The sequence below is a fragment of the Dama dama genome, chromosome 20 (genome assembly GCF_033118175.1).
Source record: "Dama dama isolate Ldn47 chromosome 20, ASM3311817v1, whole genome shotgun sequence".
Classification (NCBI taxonomy): domain Eukaryota; kingdom Metazoa; phylum Chordata; class Mammalia; order Artiodactyla; family Cervidae; genus Dama; species Dama dama.
In genome coordinates, this window is record NC_083700.1 from 15,443,741 (window position 1) to 15,469,135 (window position 25,395).

A 25,395-nucleotide genomic window follows, 5' to 3' on the forward strand; every position below is an offset into this window, starting at 1 on the left:
ATCTGTCCATTCACAGAAGACACCAGGACTCTCCCTACCCATATGCCTCGCCTCCCAACTCAGAGCACCACCAGGTCGTCATGACGCAGCCCCTAAAATGACAAAGTTGAACAGCTGAATCCCAGGAGTACGGCAACTCAGGAAGGAGTGTGGCAACCCCATCTACAGAGCCCTGGATACAGAAAGAGCAGCTGACTCCTTGGGACCTCAGACTTTGGGGCCCTACTGAGCCTACCTCACCACCTCACTTCACTGTGACTCCCGAGGGGCGACCTTAGTCCTCAGTGCCTCTGTGGATGGTGGGAGCGGTGGTACAGGCTGAAGGCTCCTTGCTGAAGGCTGGCTGGATGCATTGACTTGGACAACTACAGCCCGCGTGTCCCTGTGGGATGCAGGAGCCCTGTCTGGCTCCAACCCGAAGTAGGTCAGATTTCAGATAAGCGGGTGGTTTTCCTGTAAGCAATGAAACCCTCCTCTGTACTTAATGAGAAACAGACTCCTCAACTTACCCCAGCTCACAAGACCAGAAGCATGGTGAGATTCCTCACTTCCTTCTCATCCCCAAGTCTCCACCACACACTTCTTCAAAACTGCCCCTCGGGTCTCAGCCTTCCTCTCTGTCACCAGGACTGTCAAACACTAATTCCTCCCAGTGTTTTTCCTATTCAGAACCTGCATCTTCGTTCAGTCAGCATTCCCTTGCCTGGCATCCAAGGCCTTTCTTTTCACAGGAGTTTAACACTCCCTTCCTGCATGAAGTCACTGCGATTAAGCCCTACTGGAGTTCCAAGTTCCCTCAGTGTCTACAGCAGGAAGTGCTTGCTGCTTTGTGACCAATATTCAGTATCTTCCATCTCTATCTGAACCGTGTCTGAGGAGGAGGAATCATGCCACTATCCTGTGGCTCCTGGGCACCTTGGTGCCCTACAGCCAACTCAAGTCCACAGACCCTGCCACCTCCCTCCTCATCCACCACCCTCCCCCAACCTACCCCATCCTCTCAAGCAAAAAGCTCGGAGTTAGATGGAGGCTCCAAGGATATCTGTCTAGCCCCCAATCTCCATGCAAAGCTTCCAAACCAGTCCAGGCCAATGACAACCAGTAAAAATTTTAGTCATCTTTGGGGACAGGCATTTCACTACTTTTTCATGTCCAACAACTCTTTCACATCCCAGAAACAATCTCCTTGACTTCAAGATACCTGAGATCAGCAATACTTCCCACATTTGGAGTCACAGGCCCCTGTCCCAAACAAAACTGTACATACACTTCCTAGAGTCTTCAGTGGCCATGACCCCATTTAAGATGGTCAGCACCCAGAAAAACTACAAAGTAATCAAGAGATAGCTCACAACAGTTTGGAGGCTGCTTTACCCCAGGTAAAAACTAAGATCTAAGGACAGAACAAAAGAGAAGCGTCCAAACAAAAACAAAAAAAAAAGAGAGAGAGAGAGAGAGAGACCTCACTTAAAAGTAGGAAAAGGTTCAGGGCACGCAATGTCTGTTGGACTGAATATTTTATTTCAACAGACATCCCTGGTTTTAAAAAAAAAAAAAGATGGAGGGAGGGGTTCAACATATCATCACACCCAACAGGGAGCCAAACTCCCATCCAAGAACTCAGAGCCCCTTCTGAGGCATCACTTGAGTCTTTGCTAGCTCCAAGACAGAAGGGAGCTGAATTTTCTAACTTTTGTTAAGAAAAATCTATCAAATATGTTCATTCTCGCAGAGGCGAGGGCTGGGTCCTCAGGGAAAGAGATCCTGGGCTTGGATCAGCTGGGGTCCCAGAGATGAAGCTGGGGGCCGAGCCAGCTGGGCTGCAGGAGATCCAGAGGCAGTCAGGTCCAGAGCCCTAGAATCCATATTTGGCTTGGGTCTGCCGGCGGCTGAGCTTGTTCTCCGACCAGGTGTTCTTCAGTTCCAGCTCCCGCTCCTTAGCCTGTGCAAGGAAGAGGGGGCAGGGGAGAGTCACACCAAGGCTCTAAGAAACAAGCTTCTCTTGCCTCTGTATGCTTCCCACTTTAAAGTCTTTCTGCCATCAAAACAATTATGAGGAAAAAGTAAACCCCTTGAAGGATTTAATTTTCTTATTAAAGCAGAAGGGGAGGACCCTCAGAAAGCAAAGGAAACCATCTCTTTGGGGAGTTAATAGGGTTCAAGCAGAATTTCAAGAATGCTGGTCCTGGGACTTCTCTGGTGGTCCAGTGGCTAAGACTCCATGTTCTCAATGCAGGAGGCCAGAGTTCGATCCCTGGTCAGGGAACTAGATATCACATGCTACAACTAAAAAACCTGCATGCACAATCAAGACCTGTTGTAGTCAAATAAATAAAGAATTAATTAAAGAAAAAAAAAAAAAAAGAATGCTGGTTCTTCATCAGCTAGATTTAAAACTGAAATGCTCAAATGGGAAATGGACAAATGAAAACTTGAATTTGGCATCTGAAAGGAAGACAATCAGCTGCCTTGGATACCTAACGAGCCATGTGAGAGAAGACAGCATTGAAGACCTGGACAGGTCAAAATAGGACACCTACCAACAATAATTTAGCCTGGAGCCACTGTTTCGCTGTTGTGTTGAATGTAGTATATATGGTACCCTAGAAATTCACACCACTTTAGAGCACAAATTGAAGCTGTGAAAAACTGACTGGAAAGTACAAGAATTAATGCTTCCCCTCCTGACTGTGACAACTCCTAGCTCTAGACAGCATTCTGGGAATGTACAAATGCCACCCTAGAAAAGGGGCTCCTCAACCCCACCTCCACCTGCTCATTTCCCCTGGGGTGGAGAAGGGTGCTAGGAGTTTGGATTTAAAAAAAGACCCTACAGGGGAACAGCAAGTAAAAAATAATTTAAAAATAAAAACAAAAAAATTTTAAAGACACTACCCTTAAATTCTTTCCCTACAAATAACAAGATAGGGTAAGGGTACAAAGGAGTCCATGAAAAAGAAGATGAAAATATGGTAAGAACAATGAATGCAAGTTTTGGCACTGAAATCACCAACCAGCATATATATATACTCTCCGGAAATGGCCAGGAAAGAGTCTTATTCCTTCTGTACTCTTGACAGCATTTAGCACACTAGATCTCAAAAAGATATTTAATGACACAATAAATATTTGAAAGCTGTCAGGTCCTATCAAATAAATACCAAGAAATATTCCAATTACAAAAGATATTTTTAGATTATCTGTAAATCTGAATTACTTGCATTGATGTTTCCTGCCACAGAAATGAAGAACACAAAACCAACCTCACCTCCTCATGAGGTATATGTTTTGCTAAAAGTTGCTGAACCAATTTTTCTTTAGTTTTTTAAATTATCAGATGAACTTGATATTTAAAAGAACCTTATGAGAAACCATTTCACCCCACTCTTACCTCTATGTTTTAAATATCTGAATCTTCATTTACAGTTTATTCCAAGCACCCGTACTGGAGTCTTACATGAAGTGAGCCTGAGGCACAGTAGGATAATTCTGAAGGACACATCCCCACCTAGTGGCCATATGGAGAACTGGGGAGGGTGCCTGCCAGAAGCAGGGGTCTGACAGAGGCTTCTAGCCAAGATCTCAGCCTTCAAATCCCCAGGTTTAAAGGGATCCTGCCTAGCAGGCCAGGGCCCTCAGGCCTCTCACCTGATGAATCAGGTACGTAATCTGGTGTTTCCGCCGCTGCTGGCCTGTTGGCTGCTCACCTTTCTTCTGTAAGGGAAGAAAACCACCATTAACACATTGAAAGAAAAGTGGAAGCTTCTCACATGCCCCAATGGGACAGGATGGGTATTAAGAAAACAACTACACAGCCCAAATCCTAGGGGGAAGAAGTTACACAGCCCAAATCCTAGGGGGAAGAAGTCAGCTTGGAGCAGTTCTTAAGTCTATTTACTTACAAGATAGTTATTTTTATTAAAGTTATTATGCAAAAATCTCAAGCTCAGAATACTTGCCTAAAAGAGTCAGCCAATATCCTCATTAGACTGGAAATACTTTGAGGTCAGGGCTGTCTTCTGTATCTTTGGTAACCCACCACCTCAGCACCAAGCCTGGGGCTCTGCCTACGGTGGACACCTGGCACCAGCTTTACTGCTTGCAGTCAGTCTAAAACAGTTTAAAGGCCAGGCTCCAGGAGACCTCCCTCCCTTCTTACCTCCCGCCACCTCCTCTGCCCTTAAGGACCTCTTCATCTCTGTCCACTTCTCCCCAGTCAGGCCAGATGTCTAGCCTATCTCCTGCCTACTGCTTACCAAGCTCTCTCCCATCAATCACCTTTGGCTGAAACCCTACTCCCTCATTCTAGTAAGTACCAACAAGCAGCTTCCCTGGAATTAGATTTTCACAATCACCACGCCTCTCTCCAATTTTCCAGCCTTCACCCGTAACTGCACTGAATCCCTACCCAAACTTTGATGCAAATGATTTACTGTCAAAGTCTATATTGGTCGGGCTTTCATTCTGCGGTTTTCCTGTCCTCTGCCAGTGTTTGAGTCTCAGACTAGAAGCTTCCTAATCACCCCCACCCAACTCCCAAAACTCCTCTCTGGAGTCTCCTCAGCACTTATGTAATCAATTTGCACCATAATCATTTATACTCAAGTGTCCTTAAAACTCTTTTTCTCAACTACACTCCAAACCTGTCAAGGACAGGAACTGTATCCTTTTCTTCTTTTTTTAAAAATCTAGCTCAATACAATGAGATGGTGGGGAATAAAATAAAAAACTTAAACCTGGGAAAACAGCACACTCTAATTCCTTGATGCTATTTAATGTCATCTAATATGACAGCTGAAGATGACAAACATAAAACACCCAGCTCCATTCCTGTCTACGTGAGCACTAACAGCAGCAGCTATTACTACGTGATGACGCCTCTCCACCCAGTTAGTAGAGCATGCTCTCCTACGTGGCTTTTCCAGTAAACAGTGATGGATCTACGCTGATCTAACCACAATCCTTTGCTCTGTCCCGTACAACCGCCAGCGCTCAGTTAAAACAAACGACTGGGGCTCAGATGGCCATCTGTGGCCACAGAACAAAGCAAAGCAAACAGGGGGAGAAGAAGGGAATAAAATGCCCGACCTTGGCCGTACTGGTGCTGGGCTAGAATCCAGGCTTCCCCACATCTTCCCCCCTGTGGCAGGCTCATAAATGTCCACATTTGCCGTACTCAGCTACTACGTGAAGAGATGTTCATCATACTGACGGAAGAAAACTAGCACAGGGAAGGCAGGAGTGTGGTGTGTGGGAAAGGTGAGGGATAAAGCGTCTGAAAAGGCCACAGCTGGGCACAACAAATGATGGAGAGAGAGGTGTGGGGGGAGGGGATGCACACTCAGAACCGAGGACCCCAGGACCTCGGAGGCTCTGCTGGGCCCGCACCTCAACGATGTGCTGCACCAGGTCCCAACTTAACGGGATGGAGAGAGGGGTAGGACAGTAGGAAAAGGGTTGAGAGCAGCTACGGATTCTGTCCAGCCAGGAAGAAGCCACACATGTTGAGATCTTCTCAACTGCAGGATAGGAAACTGTTTCAGCCATCCAATCTCAGTAACCAGACTACCATCTAGGTAGAGAGCTAAGTGCTGCAAAATTCTGGAAAGTAGGAGCTGTACCTGGGAGGCTTGGCATACACGCCAGTACCAAGGGGAACGTGTTTGCTAAAGGTGTATGGATAGTAACAATGAGGTGAGGGGTCAGATTTTGCTCTGGGGACTCCCAAGGTGGCCGCCCAGCAGACCTTCCTTTCCCACTTACTTTGCTGAATGACTTCACGGTTTTCTCTTCTGTCAGTGACTTGGTCATCCACTGCTGGGCCCCGCTGAGCTGGTCGTCACCTTTGATCTCCACAAAGTTGATCTCCTCCCTCCCTCGGTTCCTTTTGCCCTGCAGCCGCTTAAACTGGAAAAGGGGGAAAAAATTCAGGAGTCGGGGGTCTGGGTAGGGGATCAGGAGATGTCACCAAGGATCCAGAGTTTATGGAATGATTTTAGGGCTCCCCAATTCCACTGCACCCTTAATTCTCTCTGTGCAGTACATCCTTTCACCATGCCACCTACCAAGTTGCATTGATGCCAGGTGAAAGGCTACTTCTCAGAAGTTCTCCTGGCCTCAGGGAAAAGAAGGCCAAAATGTATTTCCAAAACATGAGTGCAGAGATTCACTGGTATGAATTTTACTCAAATTATGTATAAATTGTATATGCCTAAAAGAACTGCACACTATTTTCAAATTAAGAATTAAAGGTACAAAAACAATTCTATTTTTTTTTTTTTTTTTTCAAAAACAATTCTAGGATTTCTTCTAAAAATTAGTTCTTTTAACATGTCTGTTTTTTCTCATTGGTTCAGTATCACCAAATCAGCAGACCACACACCAGATTAGACATCAGAGGAGAATATAATTCGAGATGGAGAGAGAGGAAGCCTCAAAAAAGAGCCTGGCAAAATTTCCAGGAGACTGCTACTCTTTCCTCTTCCTCCGAAAGAAAGAAAGAAAAATTATCATACTGTTAAGTCATCAGAAGATGTGCCGAGGAGTATAGGTGAAGAGGAATTAAATTCAAGAACACTTGGAAATCTGCAGTGAAACCCAGGTTGTGGTCTGAGCATCAGCAAGGCCTCTCTCTACCCATAAGGAGTTGACTTTTGCCACTGGATAAGCTCCCTGCTGCCTCCGAGGCTTAGAACAAAAAGGGCCTAACTACTGAACTTGTCAAGGAGGAGACACAGGAAAGTGGACGAACACAGGATTAACCACAGGCAGAAGTTTGCAAAGGAATAGACACCTTTCTGTGAAAAGGTGAAGAGAAAGTTATTTTTCTAAGAACTTGCATCCCCTATTTCTCCAACCCACTCCTGGTAGGCTGTGGCCTCCCTATAGATCGAATTCTTTATCTCCTGAACATGACTGGACGGTCGCAAAACATGAGGTTTTCATCTTCCCTTGCGCCGAGGTGGGGAGAGGCTCAGCAGCAGAGAATAACACAGCGATGTGAAACACAAGGTTATTTACTGTGGCTGCTGTTCCCTCCCCCTCTCTGTTAGCATGAATGAACCCAACATTTTGGCTAGGCATAGTACCACCCAATGAAAAGACTACTATGTTCCCTTGCAACTAAATACAGCCATATGACAGGTTCTAGTCAGTAAGATAGAAGGAAAAGTATTCTTAGGAACTTTCAGGAAGTCTCCTGAAGGGGGAGGTGACTTTCTTTTTCTAGTCTGCTGCCTGGTGTGCAATAATGAGAACAGTGGCCTTAGCTACATTCTCATTCTCATCGAAGGGGGCTGGATCGCGACAACTTTATGAAGCTGCCATACCAGCCTTGGCCTGCCTACCTCTAGCCTTCTTTTATAAAGAAAAAAGTTAACTTCCCTCACATATGCCATTATTACTTGAAGTTTCTCAATTATATGTTGTCAAACCGAATCCCAAATGAATATAGCTTTTTGCTTTTTTTAAAAGAAGAATTTCCTTTAGCTTCAGACTTGAAACTTGGTGTCTAGAGGTCAAAGATGGTCACTTGGGCTTTATGAACTTACTGCTTCGTCATCGATGAAGGACGCATCTGGGGCAATTTCCTGGGGGGGGACCAGAGCCGGATCCTGTGCGGGATAGTAGCCACCACTGTAATAATCCTGTAGTCAAGGAGGGGAGAAAACATACCAGCTGAGGGCAGAGTGGAGAGAAAAGAGAAAACCCTCATCCAAGAGGCAGTGGTGACACCCACACTACAGACCCCTCAAGTGGGCCAGCAAAAGCACAGATCCTAAGGACCTACCCTACAACTCAAGAACCAGAGTGTTTTCTAATCTACACCATCCAGACAGATAGATTTTTTTTTTAGGGAAGACATACAAGAAATAAAGACATTCTCTCCTGCTTCAATTCACAGCCTGCTCCCTTGGCTGCTACCCCAGCATGACTCCTACTGCTGACCTCTACCGTGCCTCAGCCGGGCTCCTCCTGCTCAGAAGACCCCAGTGTACGCTCCAGTGTGAGCAGAGATGAGGAGGTGTGAGGCGTGCTACTCCTGCTCCTCATCCAATCTAGCAGCCCTGAGCACAGGGGATTCCCTCCCTCAGCAGGCAGGAAGATTGCAGATTTCTGATAAAAATAAACCACCATAAGGGTGGTATGGAATTTACAAAGCCGGGAACAAACCAGGTTTGCATTACCAGATTTTCAGCTCAGGAATTGATGATGCCCCTTTAGAGGTAAGCTGGCCAGATGTTGCTGTGGACCCTAGAGGAAGAGGGGTGAAGGCAAGGGCAAGGCCCCTACTGTGGCCAACTCAGGCAGCTGCAGGGCTGAGAAATTATTTCCTCTCTGCCTACACTTTTTCCTAATTCTTCCACCTTTGCCCAAAACTCCAAGAAATGCTCCTCCAAGAACATTCATTTTATATATGAAAAATAAGGTTTAATATTAAATAAAAACAATACATAAAAAACCAGAGTAATTAAAGCATTAATTTTCATTAAAAGTATTAATAAAAAACATACATTTAAATTGAAGGGCCCCCTAGAGTAATTACAGTGCTTTAATTTGCACTGACTGCCTTCATGGTATCTGTAACTGCATACAAAATTCCAACTGTTATTCACTGGCTGGATATAAACTAGTGGTTTGTTACATTTTTCTCTTTCTTTGCTAAAGAGGTCAAAACACTCATCTTCCTCCTTCCAACAACACTGAGGGGAGATACACTGTCCCTGGTCAGTCTACAGGACACAGCAAGGCTTAATGGCAGACAGGTTTCAAAGTCTTTGATCAGAAGAGAGTGCCCTCAAAGTCCACCTACCATGGGTCCCTACGCAGGCCTAGATTGCAGGGAAGAGTCACACCGACCACTCAGAGAATCACAGTGGCTGAAGGAGACTTAAGTCTTGCAACCATCACACGCTGGCAGGAAAACTTCCTACAGCTGCCCGGCCACAGCACGAGCCAGCTGCCTCTGATCAACCACCACCGCGGCTGTGAGTCCCCGGACTCCTGCGAGCCCTCTCCATCTAACAAAGTTCTGAAGTCTGTCTTAAACTATTCACAACCTGGCCTCATATATTCTCACCCTCTGAAGCCCTGGAGAACAATTTAAACAGCTCTTCCACATAATATTTGAATAAAAATTCTCATAACCATTTACTGAGCATTTGCTATGTTACCAATATAACTCTTGTAGCAACCCTGAAGTTCTATCATTCTTCCCATCTTAGAGTTGAGAAATCTGAGATTCAGAGGGGCAGATAAGTAATTTGCCCCGACTCACATAGTTTGAGATTCGAAATCTAAACCCCACTTCCTGTCTCTGCCCAAACTATGGTCCCCCAGTGTCTTCTCTGTAGAGACTTACTTTAGGCCTTTGACTCCGCATGTCTCAGTCAAGGCCTCTTGCCATTCTCCTATTCCCTTTGCATTCAACTCTCCAGACTCCCTCCTCTCCCTCCCCACCTCCAGAACTCTCCTTGGACTCACTGCTATCTAGCCATCTGTGCCAAAGCTCTTGCATCCTCCTCACCCACACGTGCAGAAGCTACCTGGGATCTCTAAGATTAGAGACTGCTCTTCTTCCACTTTCTCCCTATCCCTCTCATCAGCTCCTACAATGACCTTTTGTGTTCAGAATAGACTTAGGCAATTTTAGATCAATATGGTTCAGCAAAAAGCCATAATGTTTTGAGACCCGATAGGTAAGGAAAACCAAGACACCAGAAGACTCATTAATTCAGCCAAAGTGATGCCAGAGAGGCCGTATCACAGGCTCAGAGCTCTCCCTGACTGTCAGACTCCCAGCCTGCCCTCCATGCTGCCCACGCACCTGATAGTAAGCACCAGCGGCATTCGCATCGCCATATGTGGAAAACTGATTGTAGCCGTAGTCCTCCCCAGGCTTAGGCATCCAAGGGGCCCCACTTGAGCCTGCTGCCATCTTGAATTCCAAGGGGGCATTGGCTGCATCGTCCTGGAAGGCCGGCTCTGGTTCTGTGCCTGGAGGCAGCTCTTCTGGGACAGTGGGGACGGGGTAAGGGTATGGCTCAACTCCAGGCGGCTCGGCCTTCTCAGGGAGGGAGAAAAAGTTCTCAGGGGCTACTTCCTCATCACTGTCGTCCTCTTCCTGCGTGATCTGCTTCGTCACCTGCAGGGCAGCACTCTTGGCGGCAGCCTTGATAGCTGAGGGCGACGGAGTGGTGGTTGTGGTGCCCACAACAGGGGCAAGAGAAGAGGACTTGGTCTTAGAAGCTTGCCTGGAGGGCTTAGTGTCAGAGGAGCCATCCGAGGGTTTCCGGGAGAAGGCATGGGGCAGGAGCAACCTGTTAGTCTCTTTCACAGTCAGATTTTTAGGTTGGGGAAGCAAGGCGGACAAACCAGTCCCCTCACTGGATCCCTGGTGAGCCCAAGTTTGGGTAAGGAGGGAAGAAAGGTGACAAGCGAGATGTTATGATACATACTACTGACATTAAGAACAAGCATTACAATTACGTCCTCCAGCCTAAAATCTTACCAGCCCTGTTTCTGTCTGACCTTTGCCCACTAAGGTCATCCACACTGGACTTGACTGCTCCTACCTCAGGCCCTTCTGCTGTCCATTTCTCCCAGCTCCTCTACCACAAAACCTTTCCTGATTTTTTTTTTTGCTAATATGATACACTTAGTAAATACATCATCTTTCTTCTCAAAAAGCCCAGGGCTCTCTCCAGATGATCAATCTCTCAGTATCTTGAAGGTTCCTCTTAAGCATAGCAACTCCCTGTTTCCTTTGGATTGGCACTCAAAAGTCAATAGCAAGGCTCTGTCCTAAAAAGACATTCATACATCCTGCCCAAATTTCCCTCCCCGCCCAAGGAAAGCCCTAGAGATGTGGTATATCCAGCTTGTTTATGCCAGAGTCAAGCATTTAACTTATCAACTTGTAAGCTAACTGGCTCAGTCCATCCAGAGTTCTTGTTACTCATAAAAATCTTTTGGATTCTGCTTTCTGTATAACAAGGCCAGCTGGCCTAATTGTAGGGCTGAGGGAGGTATTGGTTTGAAAAAGGAGAACGGAGTTAGTGACACTTACTGGACACTGTGTCACTGTCCTAGAGTAACCATGTACTTCAGCACTCTCGGTCAAGAAATGCCCAGAATGAGTAAACTAAGGCTTCTGAATCAAGCAATCCAGGCAGAACTGTTCACCCAGAAAATGGGCTCTTCTCCCTGCTGTCTGTGTTCACAGACTTGGGTCATTACATCCTGGCAGATGCCAAAGGCTCAGGCTCATAAAAACCAGACCGAGATGGAAGATGGAGAACATACATCCTTCAGGCTACCTTAGAAGCATCTGACTTCTCAGCTACATCTGGGATCATGGCTACATCCCTCTGCAGGGCTTGGTCCACGTTGCCTTATCAGCTCAGAGGTTCTCCATGCACTCATCTCTTCCTACCACCTGCAAGACTGCTCTTTGCTCCTGGAGTGCGTTCTGAGCCAGTGTCTTCCCATCTCTTTAGTTGCCAGTTCACTTCCTCCAGGAAGCCATTCTGACAACAGGCAACACCTGGCTTCATTCAGTCTCAGCAAGTGCGTATCTTTCACGATTCTTCCTCCATAAACCACTACAGACATGGACACAGCATCACTCTCATCAGTTATCTAACTTCCATGTGATTGTGTCCTTCTAAGACCTCCCAATACGGGATGTGACACCTTAACAGACTCAGGGAAGGGGCAACCTCAGGATCATATACCTGGATCAGGAGACAACAACCTTATAAAGGAAGAACCACTTTTGCTCTTCCTGAGACTTATAATTAACATGAGGTCAGAGGACTCACTGAGTGTGGCGCTCAACAGGAAGAAACTCCTGGGAGCCAGAATAAAGGCACTGGGACAAGGGGAATCAGGAAACAGCAGCGAGAGCATCTCCCAGCACTGTCTGGTTAAGGACTTCTGGTCTTTATGACAAAGCAGTGGCCAAACGCTGCAGCTAAGAGCATGGACTCTAGTCAGACTGCCTCAGTCCAATCTCAGCTCTGTCCCCACTAGTTGTCTGACCCTGGGCAAGTTCCTTAAGGTCTCATTCTCCTCATATACAATACAGGAATGATAGTAGCACTCTGATTTAGGTACTGTTAAGAAGATAAAATCAGTTAAACACTGGTATAGCACTTAGTACTATTTAAGTTTCTTTTCCAGGTTAAAAATGAGACTGGAGGAAGATGGATAATTTTAAAGTTCAGATGTCCCATAACATCATTTTGACCAATCCATTTATTCTACTGTTCCTAAATAATCCTTTTACCTGAAATGTAATAAATCAAATTGAGTTCCAGTTCATCTCCCTACCATGCCTATCCTCTAGGAGAGGCAACGCCCGCACACTAAAGTCAGTGAGCAGTGAGGGCAGGGTAGAAAAGCACAAGATCTGACGTTACCTGGAAAACAAAACTACACTCAAAGAGGCAGTCCTCAATATCAATATTTGCATTTGCTTAAGCTTGATTTGGAAATTTCCTATCTCCCAGGAAGCAATATAGGGAAGAAATGGCTTCTGTCACAAAGCTTACCTGAAGGACAGTTTTCTTCTTTGTGGGTTCATCTTCCTCAGAATCTGACTAAGAGAAAAAGAAATAAAATAAGGCCTCGCTGTTTAAGGACAATAGGGAAAGCACTCACCTTAAATGAAGCCGAAATAAAGGCCTGGACAACAGTGGCTATCATCTTGTCTGGGCCCTCCCCCTGTATGAGGTATGTGTCTCCCAGGACCAGCCGAACAGCTTCAGAGAATGAGGTAGGCATTAACCTCCCCTGGTCACTCATTCTCAAACCCCCAGACCTGTTCCAGAGCCTTTTGCATCAATTTTGTCCTTTAAATTAAGACTACTTCCTCTCATTCAGTCCTTGGTGGAAAGAAAAAACTATACCCATTCTTCTTCCTATAAATCTGTCCACTAGAAGATGAATGGGATTTGGCCCACAATCTCACCCAATCTCAGCTTCACTTCTAAAACCACTTACACAGACTACATAACCACAGGGCCGGGGAACTCCTATGGGATTAAGTGGTGTGTTAACTACTCTTCTCTGAGACATTAAAGGTCAAAGCCATTGGAGAAATCCATTCCTCTCCAAGTATGATCTATTGTATAAGTATGCCAGACAGAGTCGTTCACGTCCAGGAAGAAGGCAAGCAAATGATGACTGTGAGAATTTGGGGCAAGAAGGGAGGTCCTCTGTGTTATCCCTCTGATTCTTCAGGATTGTTTCTAAAACAAGCTCTCACACTGAAAAATGGCCCAACTTTTAGTTGAACATCAGCTCCTCAGCCATCTTCAACTATCAGAAAGATGCAAGGCATATGAAAAGTACGCTTTAACATTTTATTTTAAAAAATATCCAACCTGAGAACCTTAAAAGTTTTCCATTTGTTGTTAAGACCCTGGTCTGGGGCACCTGTAAATAAAGGTGATTAGGCAGGAATCTAAGATTTTTTCCATCCCCAAGATTTTAAACAACTCAAATTCTCTGCCTGTTTTTCTCAACTGAACCTCATACGTCACAGGTTCCCCACTGGATTCATCTGTTACAAGGACCTCTTGATCATCATTACTCAGAACCTACTGTATGCAAGACACGGTGCCAGGCGCTATCGACACAGCTCCAACTGGTGCCCTACGGCTGGGCTACAGGTACTGCGATGACATTCATCCACTCGGGCAACAGGACAGGACTCGGAGCAGGCAGAGTCCTGGCCCACTGATTTCCAGAGGCACAACCTAGACTACTTCCTCCACTGTGCTTCAAAGATTTTCTTGTATGCCAAGACATGGAAAAAATCCCAGCCCTCAAGAAACTTGAGTCCAGTAAGAGGAAAGACAAGTACCCAAATAACTGTAATAAAAGCAGTTAAGAACAAGGGCATCAACTGTGACTCCAAAATCTCCTCAGAGAACTGGCCGAGCCTCCATCTGTACCTCTTTCACGGAAGCTCCCCACCTTATCGCTCCTCCTTCAGGTTCCTGGACGACTCACCTCTCACTCTCCTGTCAGTCTGCACTCTGTACCTCCTGACCTGAAACTCTGAAGTCTTCCTAAAGAAGCTCACCTCGCTCTTTTTCACTGTGCCCCTATGTTATTTATTTGTCTGGGGTGGCATCAGGCTAACAATGATTCATTTGTGCTTGCTTTGTAAATGTTGCATTTTTCGTGTGCATATACTTGCCTTACTAGAATTAACACCCAAAAAAGAAGTCCTTTTCATTATAGGGGACTGGAATGCAAAAGTAGTAAGTCAACAGATACCTGGAGTAACAGGCAAATTTGACTTTGGAGTACAATAGCAGGCCAAAGGCTAACAAAGTTTTGCCAAGAGAACGCATTGATCATAGCAAACACCCTCTTTCAACAACACAAGAGAAGACTCTACACAGGGACGTCACCAGATGGTCAATACTGAAATCAGATTGATTATATTCTTTGCAGACAAAGATGGAGAAGCTCTATACAGACAGCAAAAACAAGACTGGGAGCTGACTGTGGCTCAGATCATGAACTCCTTCCTTAATGCAAAATTCAGACTTAAATTAAAGAACGTAAGGAAAACCACTGGACCATTCAAGTATGACCTAAATCAAATCCCTTATGATTATACAGAGGAAGTGACAAATAGACTCAAGTTATTAAATCTAATAGAGTGCCGGAAGAACTATGGATGGAGGTTCGTGACATTGTACAAGAGGCAGTGATCAAGACCATTCCCAAGAAAAAGAAAGGCAAAATGGTTGTCTGAGGAGGCTTTAGAAATAGCTGAGAAAAGAAGAGAAGCGAAAGGCAAAGGAGAAAAGGAAAGATATACCCATTTGAATGAAGAGTTCCAAAGAATAGCAAGGAGAGAGAAGAAAGCCTTCTCGGTGATCAATGCAAAGAAATAGAGGAAAGCAATAGAATAGGAATGACTAGAGATCTCTTCAAGAAAATTAGAGATACCAAGGGAAGATTTCATGGAAAGATGGGCATAATAAAGGACAGAAATGGTATGGACCTAACAGAAGCAGAAGATATTAAGAAGAGGTGGCAAGAAAACACAGAAGAACTGTACAAAAAAGACCTTCATGACTCAGATAACTATGATGGTATGATCACTCACCTAGAGCCAGACATCCTGGAATGCGAAGTCAAGTGAGCCTTAGGAAGGATCACTATGAACAAAGCTAGTGGAGGTGATGGAATTCCAGTTGAACTATTTCAAATCCTAAAAGATGATGCTGTTTAAGTGTTGCACTCAATATGCCAGCAAATTTGAATAACTCAGCAGTGGCCACAGGACTGGAAAAGGTCAGTTTTCATTCCAACCTCAAAGAGAGACAATGCCAAAGAATGTTCAAACTATTGCACAATTGCACTCATCTCATACACTAGCAAAGTAACACTCAAACCAAGTGAGGCTTCAACAGTACGTGAATCGAGAACGTCCAGATGTTCAAGCTGGATTTAGAAAAGGCAGAGGAACCAGAGATCATGCTGCCAACATCCGCTGGATCATCAAAAAAGCAAGAGAGTTCCAGAAAAACAACTACTTCTGCTTTACTGACTACGCCAAAGCCTTTGACTGTGTGGATCACAATGAACTGTGGAAACTTCTGAAAGAGATGGGAATACCAGACCACCTTACCTGCCTTCTGAGAAATCTGTATGCAGGTCAAGAAGCAAGTTAGAACCGGACATGCAACAACGGACAGGTTGGAAAAGGAGTACAACAAGGCTGTATATTGTCACCCTGCTTGTTTAACTTATATGCAGAGTACATCATGCAAAATGCTGGGCTGGATGAAGCACAAGCTAGAATCAAGACTGCAGGAAGAAATACCAATAACTTCAGATATGCAGATGACACCACCCTTACGGCAGAAAGTGAAGAGGAACTAAAGAGGAGAGTGAAAAAGTTGGCTTAAAACTCAACATTCAAAAACCTAATAAGATCGTGACATCCAGTGCCATCACTTCATGGCAAATAGATGGGGAAACAATGGAAACAGTGAGAGACTTTATTTTCTTGGGCTCCAAAATCCCTGCAGATGGTGACTGCAACCATGAAATTTAAAAAACGCTTGCTCCTTGGAAGAAAAGCTATGACCAACCTAGACAGCATTTTAGAAAGCAGAGACATTACTTTGCCGACAAAGGTCCACCTAGTCAAAGCTATGGTTTTTCCAGTAGTCATGTATGGATGTGAGAGCTGGACCATAAAGAAAGCTGAGCGCCAAAGAACTGATACTTTTGAACTGTGGTGTTGGAGAAGATTCTTGACAGAGTTCCTTAGACTGCAAGGAGATCCAACCAGTTCATCCTAAAGGAAATCAGTCCAGAATATTCACTGGAAGAACTGATGCTGAAGATGAAGCTCTAATACTTTGGCCACCTGATGCAAAGAAATGACTCCTTAGAAAAGACCCTAATGCTGGGAAAGAATGAAGGCAGGCAAAGGGGACGACAGAGGATGAGACTGTTGGATGGCATCACTGACTCGATGGACATGAGTTTGAGCAAGCTCCAGGAGTTGGTGATGGACAGGGAAACCTGGCATGCTGCAGTCCATGGAGTTGCAAAGAGTCGGACACGACTAAGTGACTGAACTGAACTGATCCGTGAAAATGCAAAAAAATGTATACTAACTAAAATTTTTAACAGAATTCAAGAATTATTATTCCCTCTGGTCTGCCAAGAGGTCAAACACATGGAAGAAAAGCTTTAAGCCCCAAACACCCAAGCATTTTTTACCTGTTCTCTCTGTTCCAAACTCCACTGCCTCAGGATTCACTGTTCCCTTTTTCTCCCCCCTCACTCCTCCTCCCTTGTTTCTTGACTATGAAGACTTTCTCCTTTCCAGCAGACCACACAGAACCACCTCACCATGGGGTACACAAGGTTGTCATGAAGTCCCCAGGCATGTTTAAACTTTAACATCTTAGGTAATATGTCCAATGGAAACAATCTGAAAAGAAAATGTTATCAAGTTTAAGACGATTACATTCATAAAACTGTACAAGCATATTTTTATTTTTCAGATCTGTGACAAACAAAGAGTGGCTACTCTGAAATTGTAGGCAAACTGTCCTATGGCTAATAGAATTGAAGGCCAGATCAGCTGGGGGAAGAAAATTCAATTTTTCCTTAAATGTCACAGACGGTTTCCATTATACTGTCAACCTGAGTTTAAAGCTTAAAAGCACACACACAAAAAACTGTACAAAGATTTTAGGAACACCTTATTAATTCTGGATTTAGAGGGCTGCTACAGCTACTCACAATCACCCTTCTCTCTCTGAACGTCTTGTACTAATCTACTGAGCCCCACTATCAATCATCTCATGAAGGGCACAAATATGACTCCCTAAAACAGAACACTAAGACCCTCAAAAAACGTGCTGAACCCCTAAGCCCTTCTTAAGACTATTCATCTTTGAGAGGGGGCAGAAATAAATCTTTACCTCTTGAAGCTGACAAACAGGGCTCTGAGACATTCAGTAACCTACCTAGGCCACAGAGGAAGTCCAGGGCCCTTAGGAGAGCAGGGAAACAGAATGAGAACCACTTCTTGCCCCCTGAGTTAACTTTAGCCAACTAAAGAGGTTGGAAACATGGAACTCACTGGTTCACTATGAAAAAGAGGTTGAGAGGCCACTCAAAGGATTTACAGGCATGTGTGGGCTTGGATGAAAACAGGAAAACAAAGAAAGCTCAGCAAGGAATTATCCAAATACCTCACACAAAAAATAAATTTCAGTTCAGAGTACCAAAAAGGAGGAGATGAGTAATCCAAAATCTAAAAGATGTGCCATTTATCCACCAGTCATGGGGTCAGGGGCTGTCTTAAAGCATTTAAAAGGAAAATTAATTCAGCTTCTATCAGGAACCAAATAGAGGCAACAGAATCAGCCTAAGCACAGTATTTAATTTAGACACAACGAGAACTTCCTTGATGGTGAAAAGTACATGAGCATACTGGGGTTTTTTTCCCCTTTATCATGGTAAAGTATATATAACATAAAATGTATCATTTTAACCATTTATAAGCATACAAGTACATACAGTAGCATTAAATACATTCATAATATTGTATAACCATCACCACTATCTATCTCCAGAACTTCTCATCATCCGAAACAGTGACTCTATACCTATTAATAATAATTCCCATTCCCCAGTAACCTCTATACTACTTTCAATCTCTTCATTTGCCTACCCTAGGTACCTCATACAAACAGAATCATATAATATGTGTCCTTTTGTGTCCAGCTTATTTTACTGAGCATGTCTGTCTGCAAAGTCCATCCATATTGTAACATGTATCAGAACTGCATTCCTTTTTAAGGTTGAGTAATATTCCACTGTATGTATATACCACTCTTTGTGTATCCACTCACCTGTTGCTGAAAATGTGGGTTATTGCCTTTTGGCTACTGTGAACAGTGCTGCTATGAACACTAGCATACAAGTATCTGTCTGAGTCCCTGTTTTCAAATATTTTTACCTAGGACTGAAACTGCTGTATCATTCTAATTAACTTCTTGAGAACTCGCCAAACTGTCCTCCACAGGAGCATATTAAAAGGAGGCTGTTGAGTCCACTCCTAGAGTGCTAAAGACCAGCGAAAGGCGGTCTAAGTGGGTCTGTGTCATCTGACCCAGAGCAAATGATGATGCTAGAGATACAGGAGCACCCAGGGCTGGAAGAAGGCTGGGCCAGAAGAGGCATTCCCAGATTTTCGAGACACAAACTGACTGTGTCTCTTAAGAAGGAAGTGCTGTATTTGTTTTTGGCCTCCTAAGAGCCTGCGCCTCAGTGGCCACCACTGTCCTCTCTGTTCCAGCTGCCAAGAGTGACAAGACACACACACCCCGAGACTGCTGAGCAAGAACGGAAACAGACATTTTCCATTAAGCCAGGCCCAGTGGGATCTGCTAATCTATGAGAGCCTCATTCCCCATGGCAGCCTCCCTCTTATCTTCCCAGGCTCTGGTTCTGACAGACTCCCTTTCCAGAAAGCAATCACTAGTTGCCAGGGCCAGAAGCCAAGAAGGAAATCAGAGCCCAAGCACAGACCACCCACCCCCCCAACCCCCAGGCTCCAAATTCGAATCACTTACACACTCCTCTCTGCTATTATCCCAATTAGCTAGATTCATCAACTGTTTTCCCCTTTGGTCTCAAATATGTTCTTACATCTGCCCGTTCAGTTAAGACATCATTTTCTCTCCCACTTTTGCACTCCTCATAGTATCACTTTCCTAGTTCTGGTTGCTCAAGACTCTACTATCTTTTTGGTAGGAACTACGATAGAAAGGAAACCCACTCCAGTGTTCTTGCCTGGAGGATCCCAGGGACGGGGAGCCTGGTGGGCTGCCGTCTATGGGGTCGCACAGAGTCGGACACGACTGAAGCGACTTAGCAGCAGGATGATAGAACACAACACCTGGGGGCAAACATGATTCCTGCCGCTCTCGAACTATGTGACTTTAGCTCTGTTCTCTCAATTCCTGTGTCCTCACCTGTAAGCGAGGGGTAAGGCTTAACTTACAGAGTCGCCGATGTGCCCAGCAGTGTCAGACACTCCACAGGGGACCCACAAATGTTGGAGCATTTTTCCTTCCCTTTCTATCTAGGGCTAAATCCTAGCTAAATTCACTGCAATCAACTCTTAACTACTTGCTTAACAGAAGTGACCAAAATTGGTGAAATTTCAATTTCACAGCTTCAAATCTTTCACTACCTGGGTAAGCAATTTGAAAGGACGTGTAACACTAATCCAAGTAATTCTGAAATTTCTATTTGTGTTCGAACGCACATTACATGACAAAAAACCCTTAGAGCAAACTTATTCCTCTAATTTTGCTTTTTCAGTATCCTAAGAAGTCTGCATCTCCTAAGCCCGCAAAATCAGCAATTAACCACTGTTCCGAAAGAGAACAGTAAAGAAGGGAAAAGGAATGATGATTCCCCATTTTATGGATCATTCCTAATTTTTGACTCACATAAGTCAAAAGCTGACAGAATTTGATATTGAAACATACCTGGAGAGAGAATTTCCCCTGTTCCCTGACTGTGGCTGATCAATAAGCTGACTCAAATCAAAGCAATCACAGTCTCTCTCCCAGAAAACCAGACCAGGACTAAAACTACAGTTCAATCTGGGCCAATCACTAAAAGGAAGGAATGAAAAACCAAGGAGGTGTAGGTGGCCATCTTTCTCTGCAATAAAAGGTAAGAAGTGGAGGAAACTGGTCTGCAGACAAAGAATGATTTAAAGGTGCAAAGAGAAGCTGTGTGGATCCTTGACAGATCTCCAGCTCCTGATTCCAGGCCCTTTCCAGGGCACCTCAGTATATTTACGATGCGATTTCCACTTATGCTAGCTTGGAGCAGTTTCTGATACTTGTAACCAATTAAATCTAACTAATCCCCAACCTGCTCTGCCTTTGTATTCCCCAAATAAACAGCACCATTACCCTCCCAGGTGTCTGAGCCAAAAGGTCAGCCTTGACCCCTCTCCTTCACCCATGACATCTAATCAATTCCCTGGTCTTACCACTTCTCCCTCCAAAAAAGACCTGGAACCTCCAATTCTCTCCATCCCCACCACTCCCTTGTCCAGGCACCATCATCTCTCACACTGTATCTACCAGTCTTGCTCCCTCCAGATCTTTTGGCACCCTGTGATCAGAGGATTCTTGCTCAGACTTAAGGGCTTTTCATTACCCTAGAATTACGTACAAAGGCGCTGGCATCATATCCAAGGCCCATTATCATCTGGCCTCAATCTCTTTCTCTCTAGCCTCATCTCTCATCACTGCCCCTGCCCACCATGCGCTGCAGCCATGGTGCCTTACTAAAGCTTCCCACAAAGCGTTTGCATTCTCTCACCTCCGGGCTTTTGTACATTCCGTTCCTTCTGCCTGATCTCCTCCTCTTCATCGCCCCTTTCTCTGGCTACCTTCTGCTCACTTGTCTTATCTCCAAAATGTAGACATCATCTCCTCCTGAAAGCCTCCCCAACTTCTAAAGTTGATTAGTGCCCAAAGGAGAGCGCCCATGGCAACATGGTCCTCCTGACTTGACCTTGCCTGTCCACCCCTACATAGACCATCAGCTCCTTTTATAATAGGGTCTATCATGTTCACTACTGTACTCAGCTCCTGGCACAGAGAATCAGCTCAATAGTGAATGAAGGAATGAACGAGAGTTGAGTTAATTAATCCTACTTCAGCACCAAATTCTAAAGGAAAATTATTTAAGGAAACCTAATTCATTCACTCAGATGTTTACTGAAAGCCCAATAAGCACAAGACACAGAGCTTAGGACCCACAAATGTTTCAAAGGTGAAGGTCACCCTTACCTAGTCACCTTAGAACTCTCTTAGGCTACCTTTCCCAGGAATCACATGTTCAGGAAACAAAACACTAACCTGCACAGAACAAAAATGGGAAACTGAACCAGCTAAGGACTAGGATTTGGTTTTATTCTAATTATCCACCTCACAATTTATCTCAGGAATTTACCAGATTATACTTACAAAGGAGAGAGGGTTAAAAGTCCTCAGAATTTTCTGCCACTTCGGCCGGCCTAAATGGAAGATTCTACAGCCTCTACCAGCAACTTTTCCTGATGCTACACCTCTGAGGACCTAAAAATGAGTCTTTCCACTGTCACTGTGGAGGGAAGCAAGCTGGCTCAAAGTGCCATCTTCCCCCATATATCGCAATTAGGCTGAAAGGAAATTTGGGAAGAAAACTGTGAAAACAGAATGCCCCCCAAAATGAACCTATTTTCCTCTGTCTTAGGAACTTTCCTTTGTTCCAGGTTAAATTAAAAGCAAACTTAAGTTCCACTGGAGCAACAAAGGGCTTTTTGGGACCCTAGACTTAGAAATAACAGACTTGGGGAAAAAAGAAGGGGGAAATGATTTGGAAAAAGTTTGGAACAAGGTAGTAAGGGAGATTCTGGAAATACCTTCCATAAAGAATCCATATTCATTTGAATTCATTCACTCAAAATATTTAGACAGTACTCACTATGTGCCAGGCATTGCTTTAACCACTATGAATTCAGCAGTGAAAAAAATAAACAATAAGCCCTGTCTTCATGGAGCTTGTACACTAGCAAAAGAAGAGAGGCAAATAAAATAAACAGTATGTGAGATGGTTAGTATGTCATCTCATACACTAGCAAAGTAATGCTCAAAATTCTCCAAGCCAGGCTTCAACAGTATGTGAACCATGAACTTCCAGACATTCAAGCTGGATTTATAAAAGGCAGAGGAACTAGAGATCAAATTACAACATCCCCTGGATCATCGAAAAAGCAAGAGAGTTCCAGAAGAACACCTACTTCTGCTTTATGGACTACGCCAAAGCCTCTGACCGTGTGGATCACAACAAACTGTGGAAACTTCTTCAAGAGATGGGAATACCAGACCATCTGACCTGCCTCTTGAGAAATCTGTATGCAGGTCAGGAAGCAACAGTTAGAACTGGACATAGAACAACAGACTGGTTCCAAACCAGGAAAGGAGTACATCAAGGCTGTATACTGTCGCCCTGCTCACTTAACTTATATGCAGAGTACATCATGAGAAACACTGGGCTGGATGAAGCACAAGCTGGAATCAAGATTGCCAGGAGAAATATCAATAACCTTAGATACACAGATGACACCATCCTCAAGGCAGAAAGCGAAGAACTAGAGAGCCTCTTGATGAAAGTGAAAGAGAAGAGTGAAAAAGTTGGCTTAAAACTCAACATTCAGAAAACTAAGATCATGGCATCCAGGCCCATCACTTCCTGGCAAACAGATGGGGAAACAATGAAAACAGTATTTCTTGGGCTCCAAAATCCCTGCAGATGGTAACTGCAGCCATGAAATTAAAAGACGCTTGCTCCTTGGAAGAAAAGTTGTGACCAACCTAGACAGCATATTAAAAAACAGAGGCAAAAAAAATTAAAAAGCAGAGGCATTACTTTGCCAACAAAGGTTTGTTTAGTCAAAGCTATGGTTTTTCCAGTACTCATGTATGGATGTAAGAGTTGGACTATAAAGAAAGCTGAGTGCCGAAGAATTGATGCTTTTGAACTGTGGCATTGAAGAAGACTCTTGACAGTCCCGTGGAACTGCAAGGAGGATCCAACCAGTCAATCCCAAAGAAGAGCAGTCCCGAATATTGATTGGAAGGACTGATGCAGAAGCTGAAACTCCAATACTTTGGCCACCCGATGCGAAGAACTGACTCATCTGAAAAGACTCTGATGCTGGGAAAGATCGCAGGTGGGAGAAGGGGATGACAGAAGATGAGATGGTTGGATGGCATCACCAACTCTATGGACATGAGTTTGAGTAAGCTCTGGGAGTTGGTGATGGACAGGGAAGCCCGGCGTGCTGCAGACCACAGGGTTGCAAAGCGTTGGACATGACTGAGCAATTGAACTGAACTAGACGGTGATAAAGTATCTTAGATGGTGGTGCTATGGAGAAAAATAAAAGTGGGGTGGGGCGGAGTGGGTGACAGGAAGTTAAAACTGAAATAGGTCGGCTAGCAAGCCCTCAATGGGAACTCGTCTTTTAAACCCAGATTTGAAAGAGGTGAGGGAGAGAACATTCAGACATCTGGGGGGAAGAGAACAGAAATAGCCTCCAGGCCGAGTTAGAAGTCTGAAGAAAAGCAAGGGCGAAAATTGGCTTCCCTCTGAAGGTTACCAGAGGTGAGCGAGGCATGGACCAATTGAACTTTTAGAAGAGAAAGAATGGGAAGAACTCCAGGTAACTCTAAAGTATTACCTGCCCCTAGGCTGTCTCTTCTATCTCCCAAGTGCTCACTCCAAAAAAGGCCTTCAATTTTACTGATCCAACATTCAGAAAACGACACAAGCTTGGTTGCCTCTTCTGTATGTAAATGGTGAAACTGAAGCATAGGCCTGAAGTTCAGCTAAATTCTGAATCTTCACTCTGTCCTTCACCAGGTAAGATCTTACACGCTGGACACCTGTTTCTCATCTGTAAAAATTAGAATGTTATCTCTCACAGTTCTGCGGTAATTCAAGGAAAGTGTCAATGCCTGGCAAATGATCTGTACTCAACAAATACTGAATTTCTTCCCTAACTTGTCTCATAAATAGAATCCAGGATTCCTATCCTTCCCGCTCAGACCCTGATGCTTTTAAGTTCAGAGGCAAAGCAAAAGGTTAGTTCTGAATGTTGGCCAAGGGCTCAGGAATTGTCTCATGTTACCTCAAGTGCCACATTTTTTGCTGTTCTGAATACTTGGGGGGTTTGGGACGGGGGGGGGGGGGGGGGGGGGCGGTAGGAACCTGCGGTGAAGATGCCACAGAGGGAATGCAATCAAGTGTCCCTAGGCCTGGGCCTGTCAGTGTCAGGTGATGGTATAAGGCCTTTCCGCGGGCGGGTACAGTTTGGAGAAACACGCAAGGACAAATACTCTTAACTCCCCAAAGCCGACAAACTTCAGCTCGACTAATCGCACAATACCAGGAATCCAGTGGTCCGGAATCAACGGATGCATTTACAGGAGAGAGTCTCCGAGCCTCCACAAGTCCCTCCCACAGCTGAGCCCATGCCCAAACCCAATGGACAGTGGGGGTGCCCTCCCCGCATACTCACATCCCCTTTATGCAACTCTGGCGCCGCAATCTTCACCGGCTCTGTCCTCTTCTTTGGCTTCGGAAGCCCCAGGGGGGGCCCGGCACCGCCGATAGGGGGGGGCAGACTGAGGCCAGGGCCTCGGGGCGAGGGCAGCCCCAATCCGAGCCCCTCCCCAACTCCCGCCGCTTCAGCCGGGCTCACGCCTGGAGGTGGGGGGAAGCCTCCCAGGCCGAAGGGCAAGGGGGGAGGAGGCTGGAGCCGGGGGTCGCCGGTGGGTGGGGGCAGCAACAGCGGCGGGGGAAAGGCTGGGGCCAGCATCTGGGGGGGCGGAGGCAGCAAGGCCGGACCCTTGGGTGCGGGAAGAGAAGCGAACAAGCCCCCTAAAGTGGGCCCAGGTGTAGGGGCCGCCGCCGCCTCCTCCTCCTCCGGCTCCGGCTCAGCCTCATCCGGCTCACTTTCTTCGCTGCTGGCGTAAGCAACCAGCGACATGGCGCCGCCCGCCTTTGGGGCGCCCTTGCCGGCAGACGAGGCCTACTTGAGACCGGGGATGTCCGGAGGCCTAGTGTGCCCCCCCCGACTCGGCGGGGAGGGGAACCAAAAAGGCCGCCTTCTCCGTACTCTAGGGCTAGCCCCGGCAGAAGCCCATGCCCATAGTTGATTTCCACCGAATAAGGCTTCCCTCTTCACTTAAGCTCCTAGTCCCGGGCAACTACACACAGCTAATGGCCGCCGAGTCACTCCGCCTCCTCCTCGCCGCA

At 45.4% G+C, this 25,395-nt stretch overlaps 1 protein-coding gene across 1 annotated transcript; it reads right to left on the reverse strand.

The window, feature by feature from the left end:
- Positions 1-1,500: 1,500 nt before the first annotated feature.
- Positions 1,501-25,395, reverse strand: PRCC (proline rich mitotic checkpoint control factor). The gene is made up of 7 exons (XM_061120524.1): positions 24,656-25,395; positions 12,555-12,602; positions 9,827-10,393; positions 7,551-7,646; positions 5,764-5,907; positions 3,649-3,714; positions 1,501-1,942 (listed from the first exon to the last, which is right to left on the reverse strand). Exons 1-7 carry the CDS (start codon positions 25,124-25,126, stop codon positions 1,856-1,858), a joined length of 1,479 nt encoding a protein of 492 aa, XP_060976507.1. The 5' UTR covers positions 25,127-25,395; the 3' UTR covers positions 1,501-1,855.